Source organism: Prenolepis imparis, unplaced genomic scaffold (assembly GCF_030444845.1).
Source record: "Prenolepis imparis isolate NDT839.2.m4 unplaced genomic scaffold, iyPreImpa1.0 SCAF_11, whole genome shotgun sequence".
NCBI lineage: Eukaryota > Metazoa > Arthropoda > Insecta > Hymenoptera > Formicidae > Prenolepis > Prenolepis imparis.
The window spans coordinates 3,660,282-3,681,707 of NW_028141169.1; the positions used below are offsets into that span (position 1 = coordinate 3,660,282).

General features: G+C 35.3%; 2 protein-coding genes across 4 annotated transcripts in view; one reads left to right on the forward strand and one right to left on the reverse strand.

Moving 5' to 3' along the window:
- The window catches only part of Gli (carboxyl ester lipase-like protein Gli), a 33,841-nt gene that overhangs the window by 11,795 nt on the left and 620 nt on the right, over window positions 1-21,426 (reverse strand). For all 3 annotated transcript variants that reach the window (XM_083050624.1, XM_083050628.1, XM_083050629.1), the window contains exon 3: window positions 334-643. The gene's annotated coding sequence lies outside the window, so the exon portion shown is untranslated. The remainder of the gene's footprint in view (window positions 1-333; window positions 644-21,426) is intronic.
- On the forward strand, window positions 637-20,533 carry Bib (MIP channel family protein big brain). Its single transcript, XM_083050630.1, has 4 exons — window positions 637-1,169; window positions 2,492-2,618; window positions 16,899-17,106; window positions 17,875-20,533. Exons 1-4 carry the CDS (start codon window positions 860-862, stop codon window positions 19,024-19,026), a joined length of 1,797 nt encoding a protein of 598 aa, XP_082906756.1. The 5' UTR covers window positions 637-859; the 3' UTR covers window positions 19,027-20,533.

The following is a 21,426-nucleotide window of genomic DNA, read 5'->3' on the forward strand; positions in this document are numbered from 1 at the left end:
TATCTAACTTTGTATATTAAACAACTCTTTATTGTTAAAATCTAATAATTAAAAATTCACTCTCCATAGAGAGATCATATTAAAAATATATAATATAACATAGTAAAAATAAATTTAGAAACATAAAAAAGCTACATAAAGAGCATACAATGAGGAGATCAAATAATTTTTTAAATAAATAGATTTTTAAATAAAAAAAATACTACGTATAATTGCAAAAATATCAATACATTTTATAATTATTTATCGAAGATAAAGCAAGATCAAAAATTTCACAGCACATACTCAGTACTTAAAAAAAAGATCAAAGGGTTTTTAAAGTTCTAGACTTACCCGTATTAGAGTGTTCAGTGGTAGTGGTGACACAGTGGTGGTGATGATGAGGAGCCCAAACGCGCAACTCCACAGATGCACCGACATATCGGGCATATAATGATCGAAGAGTGGGGGTGGTGAGGTGGTGAACGCGCTCTTACTCTCCGCAGGGTCCACTTGTTCACCACTGCATTGGCTTGGCTTGCCACTCGCGAGCGCGTTGCCGAAGCGACAACGTCGGGTACATCCTTCCTCGGCCGCGCTCACGTTTTCGTATTTACTTCACTCGAGGGATTCGCCGGGAACTGCCGCGAACTGTCACCGGTACCTTGAAAGAAAAAAGATCAATCGTTGAGTTTTCGAATCGAAAAAAGTTCAAGATCGATAGGACGATTAGTGTGATCGCGGTTCTCTCGATCAACATCAACGTAAAAGTGCATGTGACAATCACATCCTTTGAAAGAACATGTTCTGAGAACGAAAGCACACCTCGTCGGGTCGTTTTTCTTTCTTCTTTCTTATCAGTGTAACAACGAGACCGAGAATGACAACCGAGTCTTTGGCGCGCGAGGTCGACTCGCACATCGTCACTATCCTATCCAGGCTATCAGCCCTTCGGGAGAACAATGCCGAGGTCACTGACAGAAAACCACCCATGTCCATCGAGGCTCGAAGTTTAGAACTGTGGCGAGCGGTGGCTGTCGAGTGCTTTGCCACTTTTCTCTTCAGCCTGGTGGTGGCTGGTGCAGCCGCTGCCTCTGCCGTATCCGGAAGTGGTCTTTCCGTATTAGCCACCGCCGTGGCTTCCGGCTTTGCCATTGCTGCGATTTCTCTCATCTTCAGCCATATAAGTGGTAAGAATATCGTCGCATCATTTCTTTTTTACGAAAAATACGATCGAAATGCAGAAGGCAAAATTTCTCTGTATCTGTTGTCATGTTTTGAGAGATAAAATCGTGTTAAGGGTGTTATATATTTTTTACATGATACTTCAATGTTTAATTGGAATCTTGTAAACTTTACTTTTGTAATTAATTTCAAAATTGATTAAATTGTATTTTATTTGAATTATATTTTAATTTAATTAATTAATTTTTTTTTGCATGTTTCTATTTATAAGATTTAGAAAGAAGCAATATGATTATTCTTTACTCAAAGAAATATATAAAATGAAAGACAAGATATCCGCCTTTGTGATATTTGTTTCACTATATATTTTTATTCTATTATTCAAATAATAATTAGTATTTCTCTCTCTCGTGTATATATATATTTATAAATACAATCTAAGGTCACTCATAGTAAACAGTTCATTTGATCTTAATTTGTACATTTTTTTATACTGTATGCATGAGGCTCATACACATATGCGTTTCTGCAAAACGTTCAGAGGATAATTACGTAAAGGGTGCGGATTCGCGAACTACTCGAAGCAACTATCTCATTGTGTGAATGGTCCTGTTCCTTCTTCAATGTTCGTATCGTTGACAAGCGGCTGCCCTCGCGATTTCTCTCGATTGACTCGTTAACTGATTACGCCGGCGGCATGGATGTGGATATATTAACGCGTTGTGCGTGCGTATCGGAACGCATGTGAGCACTTTCAGAGTACGTTCCATCAGAGCGCACAATACGTGTATATAGTATAAACTTTCAGTCCATGTATACTACGGAAATCCGATCTCGTTTGTTCCTCATTCACTATCGTTCTACGATAGTAGAATGGGACATACGCACCCGTGAATTCCGTTTCGGTTCATCGAGCTATCATTTATAATAAAAATTAATTAATTTTCTAAATTTATTAATCTATTAACACGGAAAAAAATTAGTCATCATAGCTAAATTTCAGCTATAATAGCTAATATTTTTTAGCTATAGTTTAACAGAGAATCCTTCGTTTAACTGTAGCTAAAAAATATTAGTTACCTAAATATTAGCTAAAATTTAGGCATGATAACTAAATTTCTGGTGTAATATGTGGACAGCTAAAATTTAGCCATGGTGGCTAATTTTTTTCTGTGAATCTATAAACAAAGACGAATATCGCTATTTAAAAAGAAATTTCGAATGCTAAAATCATGGTATAATGTACGAGTGAGCAAAAAATCGCGCGCAATCCCTCGTTTTCTTTGATTCTTCTCCCTTTTTTATATGGAAAACCTTTTGCACGCAGGTGGACATATCAATCCAGCGGTCTCGGTATCGTTCGCTTTGTGCAGACGGATTTCCCCACTTCGCGCAGTACTCTATATAGCGGCACAATGCGGTGGCGGAATAGCAGGGGCGGCTATGCTTTATGGGTAAGTTGCATGTTCATCTTTGAGAATCCCAATAAATCTCGCTAACGAAACAATTCAACTTTGTTGCGCAAAGTTGGTCGAAGCTGTCAACGATCATTAAATAAACGAGCATTTAAAAAATTTTAAGATATATTCGATCATTTATCATTCTGGGCTCGTTTAAAGTTGTAGTAATAATTGCTAAATATAACTAGCGGACCCTGAAGTCGATAATGGGAAGGGTTTCTATAAAATTATTTGGTTTAATAATAAAAATATTTTTACAAATCAAATTACAATTATTTTTTTTAAGTTGGAAGGGAGGTTTTAATTCTAAAACCATCCCCCCCCCCCCGATCCGCCAGTGAATATAATTAATAATTGAAGAGTTAATAATAATAATTGAGAATGTTATTGCATTATGATACGTCTTGTGTACGTAGAATTTTTCTTTTTAATATCTTTATTCTTCAAGAAAAGCGTAACATCATTACAACCGTTGCATAATTTCTTTATTTCTAAGAGAAAATTTGTCAAAATAAATCCAAATTTAATTTTATCACAATTAGTTTTTATATCAGATTTCTACGAGTTCTTAAAATCATCAACAGTGTCTTTAAATTATTCTGACGTTTAGCTGATCGCGAGTATAATTAATTAATAAAATAATAGCAATTTCCCAATTGGCAACTTTACAACAAAGAGTCGGATAAGAAAAAGTCTCGATATTAAACGTGTAATAAGTAGCATAGATTCTTAAAGCGTTGAATGGTATTAAGAGCAGAATGAGATACACTGTCTCGTGAAGACAGCTGCTAGATAGGAGAACCAGGAAGGCATGTGGCCCATCCAAAGTCGGGTCGAGTTTTCTTCCAAGTGTTCGTACGACGATTGGTGGATTAAGCGAGTGTTTCGGGAGGAGCACAAATAATATCCATCGTGATTTTTATTTCACATAATTTATTATGCATTACGCATAACGGGGCAAGCAAAGCAAACATTTGCTTGAGAAAATTTGCACTTTGTCTTAAGCAAAATTTTGCATTAACGCGGTAAAATATTTAAAAAATAATAAAATGAATTTATTCTCTATGAATAAAATAACCATAACATTTCAAGGAATTGTTTTCGATTTTGCGGACTGCGAAAAATGTAACGTGTATGTTTTGCGCAGCTATAGATAAGTTCCTTCAACATGCTACTATCACGTAAACAGTGCTTACCATTAAGCATATACGGTTTCATATACCAATGCATTTCTTATGCAAATTTAACTAGAGCATTATGAATACAAGGTTTGATAAAAACATTTCCTGTATTATGCAATTCTCCATACTATTGCAAGCTAAAGTAAGAACAATATTTTTTTATATTTTATTTTAATTATAAACTTTTTTATATCTCACTGTAAATGAAAATTTCATACAAAGCTTGAAAGTATGAAAAGTCATTTTTGAAAACCAAATGGTTCTTCAAGTTTTCTGTAAAAGCGAGAAAATATAATCTATTCGGTATTCTGCGAGAAAGGAAGATCCTAATTCATTCCAGAAACATTATGATATATAAAAGTGCATACATCTCCGAGCCATTCGCAAATCGCCGATACATGCAAGCTAGTGCACGTGCCTCGATCTTGTCTATGGGCAGACGGTTTTCATCTTGAAGAGCGAGAAAAAAATAAAAAAGGGGGATGCTGTTGTAGAGTCGCGCGCTGGACCAAGAGAAGCGGCGCATCTTTCGGGAGAGTGCAAGTATAAGCTGTTGCTCTTTGAGCAACGGCAGCTGAGAAAGCCGAAAAAGAAGGAGGTGAAACGAAGCGAGAACGACTTTAAGCACGAACAAGATGAAAGGAGCTAAAAAGAAATGATACAAAGAATGTCTGATGATACAAATGAAATTGCATTATATATTTATAATATCAAGACATTCAGAAAATGTGCAATATTATTGTAATATATTGGAAATATACTTTCTCTCTGAAAAAAAATTCAGGGAATAATATCTGTTTCTCTTCCTTGATAATTAAGTGGGAGACGCATTAATAAAACACATTAATAAAACCCTCGAAGGAATGCAACAAGTTGCCGTGAGACGTTCAATGAAAGAGATCGAGATCGGAAGACAACATCAAAGATAGAAAGATATCATTACAAATATTGGTTCATTAATTAATAATTACTGGAGAGATGTGGCACAATTTTTTAACAGAAAAATATAAAGAGAACGTTTGTTCGATAAAACTTTACCTGCTCAATAATTGAGAAGGAAAGGTGGAGCGTGTTGAAACACGCGAAAGAATGCAAGAAGTTGGCACGAGGGCAACAGGATGAAGGAGATTAAAACCTGGAGATAGAGGGCGGAGGAACGTTGGGAAGGGGAGGAAGGGAAAGAGAATAAAAACGGCAATGTGCAGGGGGATGGTAACGAGAGAAGGCGAGAGAAAAAACTACGAAAGAGGCAGCGCGACGGAGGCGAGGACGATGAAATGGAAAGAGAGGCAGAAAGAGGCACGCGTAATTGGCAGGCGAGGGAGAACCTCGGAAGGTGAGCACCTGCCTCGTACGAGGAGCCGAGCCCCGGCGGCGGTCCATCGCCTCGCAGCTGCCGCAGATGTTTCCCCGTGGACCAAAAAAGATCGTGCGGAAAAAGGAACGCGCGAGGCGGCGTCGAACGAAAGGAGGAGACGAGGATAATGAACACCTATGCATGCACATACCGAGGTGGGACAAGTTTCACGGCATCGGGCTGCTCGAGCCCGTGAAGGAGGACACGGCGCGAGCGATTCGAGAGCGGCGGTGCGCCACTACAGAGCAGATGTTCCCGACATTGCGGAGATCATTGTCCGTTCTTCGTCCGTCGTTCTTTCGACTCCTTTCTTCCAGCCAGCCACGGATGTGCTCTACTAAATTTGCTTTTATGTACGGCCGTGCCGTCACGTGCCTGCTCTATGTGCGTGACTCTTGTTTCGAAAATATTTAAATCATAAGCAAAAAATAGCCAAGCTTCTCTCTTTTTAATAAAATTTGAGAAAAGCTGTAATCTAAAATTCTTTTAAAAAAATTATTAGATTTCTCGAACTTCAGAAGCTTCAGAAATAATTTTTATATAGCCAATTATTGCGATCACGACAATTTGAGATTTTGAAATTATCTAGTTTCCGTATATGTTAATTTTATTTATATTTCTGTTATTCTTGAAATGTTTTTCTAATTTAAGATGTCAGATTGTCTTAGAAGCATATCTCAACTCTCAACTGCATATATGATTAATTAAAGTCACGCACTTCGTAGAAGCAAATAACACGCGAAGGATGCTCTTGTCACATTTCTCTCTCTTCTCTGCAATCTGTTATTATTTATTTTATCTAATATTTATGATTAACTTTTATGTTATTTTATTAATCTTTAATCTCTATATTTTTAATCTTTATACTTTTTTTTATGTTGATATTATACTTTCATCTCCATTATGCCAAGTGATGCTGCGAGTGTTTCTATCTATCTCATCACGTCTTCTACTCGTGACACTCGCCTGGTCACCCTCCGACCACCATATGACCGCACAAAGAGGTAACAAGTGCGCGATATGTACCGAAATAATAATCGAACAATACTCTAGTTAACCGGACGGCCAACGGGGCCCTTTCCGGAGATATCTCGGGGGAATACCGTCGAGCTCGGTACAGAAAAAAAGTCGGGGCGTGAGATCGAGAACGAGAGAAAGAGAGAAAAAGATAGAGAAATGGGGAGAGAAAAAGAGAACGCGAAAGTGCGGAGAATGCACTTGCATCTGTTGCGACTTCTCTGGCTAACGGTGACGGGTGTAAAACACGCGTCGCGACGTTTTCCGGGGGTGGCGAAGGGCTGAAAAAGGGATAGGAATCGTGGGGAACCCGAGGGGTGGATTTCGGCGCCCCTATCATCCTCGTTCTTATCCGTGATCGTTGTCTGTCCCGAATACGCGCGCACAAGGTAATAAATATAAAAACCGTCCGATAAACCCAAAGTGAGGTACCCGCGTCCAAGTACGAAATGGTAGGGGAGAGAAAAAAATGACAGAAGAGCGGGAGCCGCGAATTTAACTATCCGTGAAGAATTTACTGTCACTTCTTCATTACGCGCATTTACAGGATTCTTCCATTACTGCGTTCGCAGGGGAGTGATTTTTTTTTCCGAAAGAATGATGAAAAAGTGGTCGTGAAACATTTTACTTAAGAAATATTCTGTTCACGTGTTAAGATAATACGGAGTCTCTTTTATATCTAGCCAAACTAAGCATGTGCTTAGAACCTTCTTGAGAATGTGAAAGACAATGAAGATGAATAATTTAATAATATTTTCAATAATATATATAAAGAAATTTTTTTATTTTAAAGTTCTATTTGTTATTTATTTTTAATAGCTTATTTCCTCTTACCTAATTATATATTCAAATATACTTTTTATTAAATATTGTAAGACACTTCCGATAATATTGCATCTGCAAAAATAAATTCTGCAATATGTCTACAAATATTTAGTTCATTTTTTCGATTATATATCAAAGTGCGGATTTATTGCATTCGTACGCGATGAGGATCACCTTTTATCCTGATCGCGAAATTGGGTGCTTCAGAAATTAGTCTATTAAAATCTTAAAACACGTGTCAGATAAGTGCGCGCGATGCTAATATATATAAGAGCGTCCTTTCAGACGAGGTTTTGCATCGATATTCTCAATCGATAGGTCAATCTATCGAAGGTAGACTTAGCTTCTGACATCGCCAAAACTTCGGGGCTGCCAATAAAGTTCGGCTTACGGTTCTGTAATCTATGCAAAGCGAATCCGCTCGAATAATTTCTGCCCGCAAACATCCGAGATCGGCACGAAATTCGCGTTTGAGAATATGACTCTCGCAGCGCCGATAAAACTCGTGCAATCGTGCAGAAAGATAATAATTTAAACACTAAGAAAAAATCATTAAATTCTCATAAGCGAAAAAATGAGAGAATACATTAGGAGATTCCTAAATTTAATTTTAATAATTATAATAATTTTAATAATTCGTGTGTGAGTTAATATAATATACATTTTTTTTAGTAGAATTGCAAGTATCATAACATTATAATTGATATATAAAATAAAAAATTTCCTGCCTTCTAAATGGAAATTTTTACGGGAAATCAATCAATGAAATAATATTATTCACATAATTTAAACTTTGGTTAAATCTTCGCATAATTTTTTAATTTAAGATTTAATTACAAAGTTACTAATATTTCAGTTTTCATAGAAATTTTCAAAAAAATTCCGTAGCTAATAGTATTTTACAATGTCAAATATTAAGTCGAAACTCTCTCGTTATACTGTTTCATAATTACGAGATTTTACTCAATTCCTTCCTGTTTTACAAAAACCAGAGAAAGCAATGGTCGCAGGGTGGTTGAAGTTAAACCTATTTGTCAAGGGGGTTCTCCACTAATACTACGAATCGAGGAAACAGCTGTGACATGGCAGGTGTGTTATGACGTCAGGCAAGACACACGCAGTGCGCGTGGCGAACCGGATGTTCAGGAATGAAAACAGCTTCGCCGCACGGCTTTTGTGGCTGTACATGTCGTTCATGGATGGTTGTATATTTCTTGCCTTGGTCATCGAACCACCATCATTGAAACCATCTAGCCGAGATTAACGAGAAATTGACGAAAAAGGCGCGCAAATTTTCTTTACTTGTCTCTTATTCAAAAGATAAGGATTTCGTGTCGTACTTTCGAGATAAATATTTAATTGAATCGAATGAGATATCCTTTTATTGCATTTGAATATAAAAGAATTAACTTAAATAAAAATTAATTTAATATATTTAATATTTTACACGCGCGAGCTCCGACATTAAATGTTTTAATAATCTAAACATTATTATAAATGTAAGAATTATTATAAATAAAGAATAGAATATTTTGGATTTTGAGAATATTATGTGATTGTGAATTAAATCTTTTCTAAATAAAAATCATCTTTTTTCTAAGCAAATTTAATATTTATTTTGATGAAATGTCGTTACTGATATTTTCCAAAGTTGGTGCTATCATAAATTTATTTATTTATTAGTTTCTAAAAACAAATCAAAGAAGAATTTATATGATGCAATTGCCTTTTGCTTTTTCATGATTCAATGTGTGTGTACATGTGTTACGATAGTGAAAAGTTATTCTAGTATGTATTACATCGAGATATTTGCATAACGATAGAGGGATAGTAAGTCTCTGTATTTGCTTAAGGATATTCTGAAAACCGAAAAGTATGATTTATAGCAAGATTCAGCTATGACATGCAATATTCGCGTCTTCTTGAAAGGTTTCAGATATTGAGTTCTTAATCCGTGCTTTTCGAAAAGCCTTTCGTATTACCAAATCGATTCTAAAATTCTTTTTGGATTTATTTCATTTTCTGGTGATGCTTCATCATATATAATTCTACGTAGTCCTTATAACTTAATGATTTTTTTTATTAAATTGGCTATTGTATGTATATGTTTTTTTCTATTAAATAGATAGAATATTCTATAAACACAAATTACATAAAGTTACATATTGATTACATTTATTATATCATTAAAACATTTAATTATACTGATAGAGGAGCGTGAAAATAGTGCATAAATGTATACGATACTTATTTTTTGTTGCACAATGCACAAATACTATTAAAAAAATAAGTATAATTTAAAAACGGATGGTCTCGTTATATATAGTATGGATGCAGGAGAAACCGATGTTCCTTGGGTCGAAAATACGTGAAAGCCAGGTGGGTCAGGTCTCTGTTGAAACTCAGGAATGCTTTACCTGCCCGAAACGCCTTTTACTAAGAAGCGACACAAAAGCACGCGTTCACGGATGTTGCGGATTCCCTTTACAGCTTTGGACCCGGCCAAACCCGGTCTCCCTTCCGTTCATTGGTTACGTTATATTTTCAACGACACGAATGTCGTGTATTTTATGACAGTGCAATATTGAGCTTACGGTACTACCCACCCGATATCCTTGAATAGCAATAAATTTAGTCAAGACAAGAGAAAGTAGAAATGATGCTTGATAAACACATTTATTAATCAGAGGTCAAGTTGAATTTAATGAATTTCTCTTTAGATACGTTCTGTGATCTTTCTTTTTTTCCTTTAATATTTTTTCAAGATAAAGCGAACAGCTGTGTGAGTTTTAGGAAGATATCCTTAAGAATTCGTTATCTGTGTGTGTGTGTGTGTGTGTATATAACAAGTGTCAAGATATTTTATGCTTTCTGAGAATATGTTCCCATCTTTAGACCAAACAAAATGTGAAGGAACTTTTGCCGCTCTTAGAGAAATAAATCCCAACACGATATGTGAAAGATTACTACGCTACGAGATGTTATGCTCAAAATATCTTTAGCTTTTTGCTCAATATTTTATATTATAACAACTTTATATAATACATTAAAAAATTATACTCAAAAGTAATAATTAATTAAGTAATAAAGAAGTAATAATGTTGATTTTGAGAGAACCAATGTATATATACATGCAGAGATCTGCAAAGTTATTTAAGAAAAATCTATATGTTTTTTGATTATTTTCTATTTTTTATTATTTATATACAAAATAGATGTTAGTTTGAAAATTGAAAGTATGAAGAAATTATAATATTGTCAGATATGGTAGTCTAATTCTCTATAAAATGTACGCATGTGTCAAACAATGTGATGCTCTCGGATCAAAAAAGCGTAAACTCCATTGTAAGATCCGCCAACATTGGCGAATCCCGTAAATAGAAAGAAAGAACTTCCATTATATTAAAACGGGCCGGTTTTGGTTGGGTTAGATCGAGCAGAGTAGTAGGATGCCAACAGATGGTCGCAACCACGTGTTCGTTTTCAAGAACCTTTCCATTCCTTCCCTGCGGAGCGATGGATTGGATGCACACGCGTGCATCGTGGGTTTTATACTTTAAAATTAGCTTCATGGCTAAAGTATTGTATGCGCTATTTTAAGATAGTCGGCAAAAAGTCTTGACGGAGCTTTATTTTTACATCCCAATATATATCTATCTCTCTCTCAACATGTCAATTATATATATACATAATATATACACTCTCGTATATATTCATAATAAATCAGAAATATTTAGCAAAAAATTAATGAAAAGATGTTTGAATATTTTTTCCAGCATTTATAAATCTGAAATAAGAAGCTTATATTTATAGACAATAAATCACTTAAATGCAATTTTTTTATTTAATCGCAAAGTGCGACTGAAATAATTGTTCCGCCCAATCCGAGTTGAAATTTTTTTCCTATTTTCAAACTAACATCTATTTTAATTTTTTTAGCAATCAGATCCCTTTTTTGAAACTATATAGGTATAATTTAATTTATAATTTTGCAGAGAACTTCTCTGTTAAACTTCTAATTGTATATAGAAAACTGTTCGTTTATTATCTATTTGAGACACAAAATTGCAACTCAATTTTGATATAAATTAAACCTATCAAAATCCTCTAGAAACGTAAAATTGGAGTTGAATAGAGAAATACAATTTCGATGGATTCGAAAGATTGCATGTCGTCGATTTAAATTACAACTCATGCCGAAACTAATATTGCGTCTGACAGCATGGTTTGCGGGAAAGTCAGACATTACGCAGACTGATCGCGAATTTTGTCTCTCTCTTTTTTTTTATCCTATCGGTATTATATGTATCCTTAAGCGTGTCCGGTGCACGGGTAGACGTCTTCGAAGCACCGGAGACGTAGAACATCTGCCGCGTTGTCGGCCCCCCGACGAAGGAGAATCATTTATGGGGTCCTAAAGCTCCTTTGTGACGGCGACTTACGCTATACAGCTATACGGTGCCCAAAAAGGACCACGAAGGATTCCTTTTGTGCAACATGTGGCCGGCACGTGTATCCTCGTATGAAGGCGATTTATACAGGATCTATATACGAGAGGACGTACGCGCGCGATTCGCTCTCACTCTCGGGCAGCTGCATGACCCTTCGCATATCTAACAATAAAAGGTCAATAGGATTCTTGCATCGTTCCTAAATTTACATGGATCGTCATGTAAACGTCAAATTCTAGTCATCTATGTACGCTTATCGAATTAATTTAGAATAATTTAAAAGTTTATATTGTGTTACTTTGCTATTATTATTAATGTGGACATTTTACTGTATCTTCAAATACGTAACATCAAAAATTTGTTACATTTATAGATTTGTACATTTGTATTATTACGTAAATAATATGGGGAACCTTAACTCGATGTTAAGTTTATGATAGTAATTATATAAATTTTTGTTCATAAAGTTCTCAATGCATTTATAAGTCAAAATTAACATTTGACAATGATGGAAAATATTTAATTAAAAATTTTTAATTTTATCTTAATAATATATATATATCTATTCTATTTCAATAATATTGTCTTAATAAAATGAAAAGTATAAGAAATTGTATTATCATATATTACAATATATGTATCGACATATGTATATGTAAAAACTAGTATTCTATAGCTTTTAATTTTTAACTTAAAAAATATGCAAGTCTTTGTTATTACTATTAACATGCCAGTTTTGCAATTTAATGTATACTTAAAATAATAACTTTCTATTTTTAATGTGTCCATATTGAGAAAAGCTGCGACTGAGTTAACTAAAAATTTTTAAGAAGCGTTATTTGCATTATTACTTAAGAGCCTCAGCAAATGACCGCGTTGCCCTTTCACAATTCGCTCTCTTTTGACTGTCTGAAGGATACCGACAATTATCCCTCGACCCTACCGTTTCCGCAGTATTACTACCTCAGCTTAGTACTCCGTTTTGTTTAAGGTTTCATTTAATCCACGCAACTTCCTTTTTGTCGTGCCCATTAAAAAATGTCTTTTTCGCTCTACAATTAAATTTATAGCGGTCGATTTATTATAATTAATTGTTGTAGTTAATTAGGATTTTATAGGAATTTGTTCTAATCGCTTTAGAAAATGTCGTGTAATTCTTATATTATTCTATTATTTAATGTTTCGCACAAGAGACATTTTTTTATTATCGTATGCTTGAGAAACACGAAAAGAATTACGCTCGATGTATCATTGATGCATTAGAGATAACAATGCAGAGATGATAATCGAGTTTGCATTTAACAGCCGAAATTATATGTCATCGCATGATTTACTTGGAAAAAGAAAATGAATGGACGTTGTATTCACCTAAGTGAATTTGCTGATATTTCAATCAGTCGGAGGAGAGGGTACGCGCTTCCTGTCTCTACCTCTTTCAACTTTAAACAATACCGAGGGCGGAATTGTAGGGCGATCTGTTTCTTCCCTCCCCCATCTGTACGCTTTACATCCTCTTTTATAGAATTCTTTGTTACGGTGCAGCGCACACTTTGCACAAGAAACCACATTGATCGTGGAAGATGAGACGCGAAATCACCGGCCCGTACCTGGCCCTGATCGTAATACGCCGGCTTTTCAAAAGTGTGAAAAGAGAACGCGAAAGTGGGCGTCGAGCTTAAGAAAACTCACGGCGAACAGCTGTAATGATGGGTCATATACAACATACGGATGAACTATTGCTCGACATAATAATACGCGGGCGAGATTACAACTTTGGCGAGTAATAATTTCAAACAAACAAAGCAAAGTTATTATTTTTGACATTTACGCATTGCTCTTACACACTCCCATTAATTCGGTTCCCATTCAAATTATGTTGTACATACTTCGTCTTCTCATCTTTATAAAATTCTCTTTATAAAAATATGAGTAATCACGTTGAAAATATTTTTTCATATTTTTATATTTTTAAATACGATTACATTTTGATCTAGAAACACACGAATTTATGTATTATTGCAAAAAAAAGGTAGTATTTTAAAATATCATTCATTTTTTAAATATATGCTATTCTCTTTTTTTTTTATAAATTTAAACACTGCATTTAAGACCAATATACATCTCTCCGATTTTGTTTGCAGCGAAACACATCGTCGTCCCTTTTTCGTCTCCCCAACAACGACTTTACGGTTCATGCTACATCCTAATTTCATGGTTTGACCATGCCAGCCTCAGCATCTGAACTTTCCCATAGCCAAGACTTTATAATGGTATCGGAGCGAACGCATCATCTCCGAGCTCTTTGAGCTTTCGTCGTTTATCGCGCTCGTCACATGTGTGATATTCCTCGTACGGGGGGATCCTGGAGTATCCAGTTTGGAGTATCCAGAACTTGGTTCGCGAAGGGGGGTTAGGAGAGGGTGGACTAGGACAGAGGGGGTTGCTCGTGTCTCGACGAGCCTCGAGAAGGGGATCTGTGGTCCAGTACGCGAAAGGGGGTATCAATAGCTCGTTAATCGCAACGGAGGGTGGGATTCGGGGCGATACATATCCCGCACCCCTGTTTCCCTGCATCTCTCTCCCCTTGAATTAAATTTATTTAAAACGACGCACCGACGTATATACCCTGGGGGTTTACGTCGAGACGTCTCTCGCCCCTTCGTGTGAATTGCGAAAACGGGGCACAGGTTGCACCAAGCACTGGCTGCGGCTCTCGAGTCAAGTGCACGCAAGATTAAACCTTCCTCTATCGTGTCTCGCCTGAATGACCACGCGCTTTTCATCGCCCTGAGAACGCGTCCGCCTCCGGCCCAAACCTCATCGAACTTCTCCCACGAAACTGCTACTCGCACGCATTCGACTCGCCTTTCATACGAGATCGCCCTTCTTACGAAGGCCTGCGACAATGATCGCATCATATGCGGGATGACCCTCCGAGAAACGGAACACCGAACACCTAAATATCAGCCTCGGATTTTTAAAGATACGAGAAAATATTAAGTAAAACTTGATGTTTCTAAAATGAAAGCAATCAACGTCATTTTACAAATTTATATACGCAACATCAAATATAATAAATAATGCCTACGTGTAATATTGAAGAATTAAAAAAATTTTTATATTAAAAATATACAGATTTCTATAGATTTTTAAATTTCATTTGAAAAATGTATCTTGGGATATTTTTTTCTCTACGCAATAACATTCACAATATACATTCGTGAATGTATGGAGAACAATAGATATTGAAAGTGTGTGTAGCTTTCAAGAGGAAAGATGAAACGTATAATCATTATAAATCTTTTATAAGTAACAAAAATTAAAAGCTTCATTTTCGATTTAAAGGCTGTTTGTCATTTAATAATTGAAAAAATTGACTTATATAGTTGGCAAAAATAAAAATCGACGGATGAATTGTGAAATATTGTACTATTATGCGTATTCGAGAGAACCATGGAGTTTTTCAATAGAATAATACTTAGAAAAAAATTGCACAATGAAGAAAATACATCGTTATCGTTCTCATGCACTCGCACGTTGATCGTAGCATAACGTATTCACGTGGGAAATGCGCAATGCCGGGCGATTTTTCCGCCGAAGAAGTAAAAATCCGCTTATCACGCGAGGGCACGCGTGTAAATATAAAAATGCTGCCGTTCCTTTCTCCCTTATACGTCCGGGGATTCTCGTCTGCTGTCGCAGTTGATCCCAATTGTGCGGTCATGATCTGCATTTCTGATTTCATCATTCGCTCTCTTGACATACTTGCTCTCGGTGAAAAGAGGGAAAGAAAAGGAGAACGAAAAGGGGAGACAGGAGGGTGAATACTGTCATTTGCATTGCGACCGCGATAGTCGAGATAGGGGGTATTTCGTGTATGATGACGAAGAAGAATATGAGGGGTGGTAAATCGCAAATGAATGCAGTATTTAGCTGTGAGTATTTAGTGAGATTAATCGCGATCGTGCGTTCGAATAGCTCGCGGAGCGAAATTATAGAGGATGGCAACCGTACAGGTGTATCTTTGCACATGGAGATTTGGGAGATAAATATTATTCAACAAGTTTATTCATTCTGCTACGTAAGTTGCCCAGAAAACATCGATTTTGATTTTGAGAACAGAGCAAATAGATATGTTAAGTCAATAAAAAATATGATGATATTTAAAATTGAAAATTGAAAATATAAAATCTAAAGACTCAATCCGATAATTTTTCGGAATATCACAAACATATTTTCAAATATATATCTCAAATTTCGATATTTTTCGGATATTAAATAAATTAAATAGATTAAATGCAAAGATTTAAAATTACGAACGTGTTTTCTTCACGCTGCGCTTGAAAAGCCTGTGATTCTGATTGACGTAAAGAAAGTGTCTGATCGTGAGACAGAAGATGATGCGAGAGACATGATTATGGTAATTTTATTGAAACTTGTGAATGCTGTACTCGAGAAGAATCTTGGTTGAGGAAAGTCACTTGTATAGTCTATGCATATATAAACAGCAGGAATAAAAGCTTGTTGTAAAGATAAAGAAGACAAGCCTAGTTAATATGGACAAATAAATAAATAGAAAAAAAGTAAAGCAATCAAGAAATTTTTTTTTAAATCCGATTAAACAAAAAAAATATATACAAATTATTATATATATACGAATTAACACATATTTATTATCTATTTTACAGTGCAACAAGCTTCAATTCATTTTTAAAAGGCTTAAGAAACTTTGAGTTGAGAAAAATTGAATTTAAATTATAAATGATTTATTAAATTAATTTAATTTAAAATTTATTTTAAATTAATTTTCTTAAATTTTTTTGATAAATTTAGTCGATGTTGCATTAATTTTTAATTATAACATATTGTAATTATATCGAATTATATCATAACCCGGCAGTAACATGTAAATTTGTTCACTATTGAAGAATTTTAATAAACAAACTTGAATTCGAAAGAATATGTGAAATGCAATTATTGAATATGGGGGATAATTGAAGGTCACATCTCTGTGACCCTATATGATTATACGAGCTGAGAAAATCAACGAGAATTTTATGCAAGGAAAACGTCACGAGAGGGAATATCGGGGTCACGTTTAAGGGCTGGAGGATGCACTAGCTAATATAAACATTACACCGCTGGGACCGACTTATCGCAGGGGGTTTCTATGCGGGGTGCATGTCTCGTGGCAAGCTTCAATAGGAAAATCATCGTATATTACACCGCAGTTGCATAACTCGTACATAGTGGTACTGTCATACAAGAGACCATATGTGAATATTTTTGGCGAACGATCGATAATTTTGTCTCGTCCTAAAGAAATAATTTTTTCTATTTTCTATTTTCTATTTCGTGTTTTGAACTATTTCTCTTTCTCTGTAACTTTATAACTATGTGATATTTGTTATACATATAATATATAATATCTTTTTTATTTCAGTGTAACTACACCTTCGAATACGCAGACCCTGACATCCCCCGGTCGACTAGGAGGTCCAATCGAGAGGCTTTTAGTCGAGATAGCATTGTCAGTGTTTATCGTGCTAGCTCATTTTGCTGCGGATTCATCCAGATTATTGCCGCCTATGATTTCTTCAAAGGCTTCCGCAGTTTTAGCCGCAGCCTATACAGCGGCCACTCTCGTTTCCGTAAGTTATCTTTTCATAATTATTTAATCGTACCGTCTTAATTAAAAAATTATTATAGACAAATGAAACAATTTGCATTTTTCAATTATTAAATTAGTAATCAATTATCATTTTTTTTGATAACTATTATTCTTGTTCTGCAAACCATAACGGAATAAAAGAACAGCTCTTTTTCTTCCTACGTGTATGTTCTCTTTTGCAACCACTCTCTATCTAAAAGCGTCTCTTTCGGACTCTTTCCAATCGGGCCGACGTCCGCATCTTTAAAGAGCACCTGCCGTTGGACGGGTAAGAAGGGTGGGGTCGGTGGAGAACACACTGAGCAGGAAGGTGAAAGAAAGAACTTGATCCTGGACCCACCTGCTCCGAAACGAGTGTACAATGCACTCCAAAATGAAAAATATCGAGACCATCCTTCTACAAGTGAATGTAGATTCTTTTTTTTTGCAAAATCATAAACATGCTCATTACTTGTCAGTACGAACTTTCTATATACATATCTATTACCTATACATTTCTATTTTCACCTATTTCTTTGTATTCCCTTCAGTACAAAAATAATAAAATATTATATTAGAGTGCGTGTAAAATGTATTTTATAATTTGCTAGGAAAGAATATAACAATTATTTATATAATTTCAAAATATTCTGAAAATTGTTTAACAAAGACGTAAAGAATTATTATATTTCATAAGAAGAATTATTTTTCAGTATCTTCGCACTGCTATTATAATTATCTAATAATTTTCTTTTCACGTCCCTTTCAGAGTCCCTTCCTAAATCCAGCGCGCGCCTTGGGCCCGGCCTTCGTTATGAATCGCTGGGACAACCATTGGGTCTACTGGGTGGGCCCGCTTTCGGGAGGCGCCGTGGCGGCTCTGCTTCACGAGTACGTCCTGAGTCCCAGACGCGCGAAGGACTCGCGCGACATGGACGACGGCGATAATTCGTCCATGAGATCCGACGAGGATACGTACGACGACCTGGACAAACCGAACGGACCGAAATTCCCCGGTACTTACGCGACCTATCGTCCCGTAGCTGGCGCGTCGTCGTCGATCTACAGCGCACCACCGTCCGCGTTGGAGCGGGTGGAGTCGATCTACGGCGGTACCAAATCGCTCTACTGCAAATCGCCACCGTTGACACGCGCCAATCTGAATCGCTCGCAAAGCGTCTACGCGAAATCGACGTCGGGTCCGCGGGATGGCCTGATGATCCCGAAGCCGGGTCCGCTGGTGCCGGCGCAGAGCTTGTACCCTATCAGACTCGGTCAGAACGGTGGCTGTCAGAGCGGTGGTAATCGCGAGAATCAACCGATACCCGCCGGTGGTCCGCCGACTCCGTCGTCGCAGAATCACAACAGCACTAATCAGAACATGCAGAATCAATTGCAGCAGTGCACGCAGAGCATCTACGGCATCCGCGGGATCTCTACGAGTCTTAGCACGCGGGAGAACGGTATATACGGTGTATCGACAGGTTCCACCATCTACGGTCGCTCCCCGGCACCGCCGCCGAGCAGTCAGAATTCGCAGCAGTCCGGTCAAAGTAGCGGTCAGTCCTCGGTACAGAATCATCCACCACCGCCGCCGCCGCCGCAGCAACAGCCACCGCAGCAACAGCCACCGCAACAGCAGCAGCAGCAGCAACAACCGCATCAGAACGGACCGTTGTCGAGTAATACGGATAACGGACCGAGCCCTAGACGACCCGAGAGCATGTACGGCCACGTTTCGAGGCGTAGCGACGATTCCGCGTACGGTAGCTATCAAAGCTGCACCCGAGGAAATTACGGTAAAATGCCTGGACCACCGCAATACCGCGATCAGGGTAGACCGAGCCCGGCCGGGCCTCTTCAGCAGAGTCAGAGCGTGCAGAATAACTTCCAAAGAAACTCGCCGAATCCTCAATATTGAATAAATCGAGAAACCGATGGATCGAGTCGGACGCGATCAGCGAATTATTTCGTCCCCAAGGAGAAAAATGTAACTTTTCGTTAAATATTTAAGAATCTCAGGCTCTTTGATAAGAGCCTTCTTTTAAATGTGAGAGATCGTCCTAACATGTTATAAAGTAGCTGCTTTAAAGTAGTCATTCGTAATGATCTGTTCTGTGGAGCCTATTCTTATATTTGCGAATTCCTACTTTGTTCTACAGAACGTGAAAGTAATATCGGACCAATACTACTTATGTCGATGATGAGGCGTCAATCAATTTTGAGACTTGTAAATAGGTATTAAAATATATATATAAGGTATCATATTTCTGCGCGATGTGTGTACGTTGGAAAAAATGAGTCGTGCGATATGATCGTTGAGCTTTTATATCGATGTTTTATAATATATTAGATCTATTACGTATATATATATTAGAAAAACGTAATTTAAAATCGTATAGCGAGAGAATAAACAATGTGTAAGAGGAGAAGAGATCAAGGAATGTGTCTGCCAAAAGCAGAAATGTCATCCTCGAAATTTCGTATAAAATGATTTCATATAATTTATAAAAATTTTAGCTATGTCAAAGATGAACCGATTTATACATCGTTGCCTGCCCACACATGTAAATATAGAGATCTTAATTTAATTTCTACTCACACAAAAGAAAACTCAAGTAGCAAAAAAATATATAAAAAATGTTTAAAACTCATTTTCAGAGATGTTTCAAAAATGTTAAAATTTCTGTTGGTTAAGTCCCTTTTTATTCATTAAAAAAAAAACGTTTATTATTTTCACGTTAATGCATATGTAATATAAATATTTTAATTTAACGTTTATTAAATATTAAATATTTAATTATAATAAAATATTTAATATTTAATAAATGTTAAATAAATATTTATACATTAACGTTATTACATTAACATTAAAATACACGTTTTTTATAATGAATAAAAAGAGACTTAACCATCAATTATTTTAACATTTTAAAAATATCTTTAAAAATGAGTTTTAAATATTTTTAATACATTTTTTGCTACTTGGGAATATATTAATTCTACTTGTCATTCACGTGTTAATACTGCCATGCCGAAACTTTGCAGTGAAGCGTGTACTGATTTTCCGATTATGAAAGCTTCACTCGCAAGATCGTTTTAAAATCTTTTCGCAACATTTTGGAACCAAATGAAAGACTGCGCACGACATAAAACGCTATTTACTATACTCTATTTTTTATGACTATTATTTCTCTTCCGTATGTGTAGACTTGAAATATATACATAACTTTATCATATCACGTAAACGTAAATTATTACATTTGTACAAATTACAAGTAGTGATTCTTCGTAATAAATGTACGATGAAAGTTACTGTAGTGGTTCGAGAAATTAAAATAATCGCGCATAAAACATATATTCTCACAATTTTAAAATAGAGTATAATCTTTAAGCGATTGAGAAAATCTGTACATAAATTCTAGTTAATAAATGTTTATAACTCCTTTATCTTTATTCTCTTATTCTTTTGTCATTGTCGACAATGTCATTGATATTTCTGTGTCAAATGTTTTATTTACTGCGACAATATTTTACGGAATAGTGAATCTAAAAATAATCCGTATCTCGTACAAATTTGTATTTATTGTTTATTTTATTTTTTATTCGTGTTTGTTGTTTATATTTATTTTTGACGGCAATTAAGCCGTTTTTGTGATAATTAAATTTACGATATATCTAACGTAGTTTTACGTATTGTTATATTATTTTCAATGATTTGCTGCCATTAATTGAAATTATTCTAAAAAAAAGATAAACTATGAATTGTATATATAGACGTTGTTAAATATTGCAAGCAAGTTATAATGAAAATTTAAATTATTCAAATAGCAAAAAAAAATATATAAAATGTTTAAAACTCATTTTCAGAGATATTTTAAAAATGTTAAAATAATTAATTAAATCCCTTTTTATTCATTAAAAAAATGTTTATTTTAACGTTAATGTAATACAAATATTTATTTAACATTTATTAAATATTTAATATATTTCATTAATAAAATATTAATAAAATATTAATAAAATAAATATTTATTTAACGTTTATTAAATATTTATTTTATTAATATTTTATTAATTAAATATATTAACTATTTAATAAATGTTAAATAAATATTTGTATTACATTAACGTTAAAATAAACATTTTTTTAATGAATAAAAAGAGATTTAACCAATTATTTTAACATTTTTAAAATGTCTTTGAAAATGAGTTATTTTTAAACATATTTTATGTATTTTTTTGCTACTTGGGTAGTGCTAAAGAATTATGAAATTTATGTAATTATACATCTAATTAAGCTTGAGAGATCAAATTTTTTT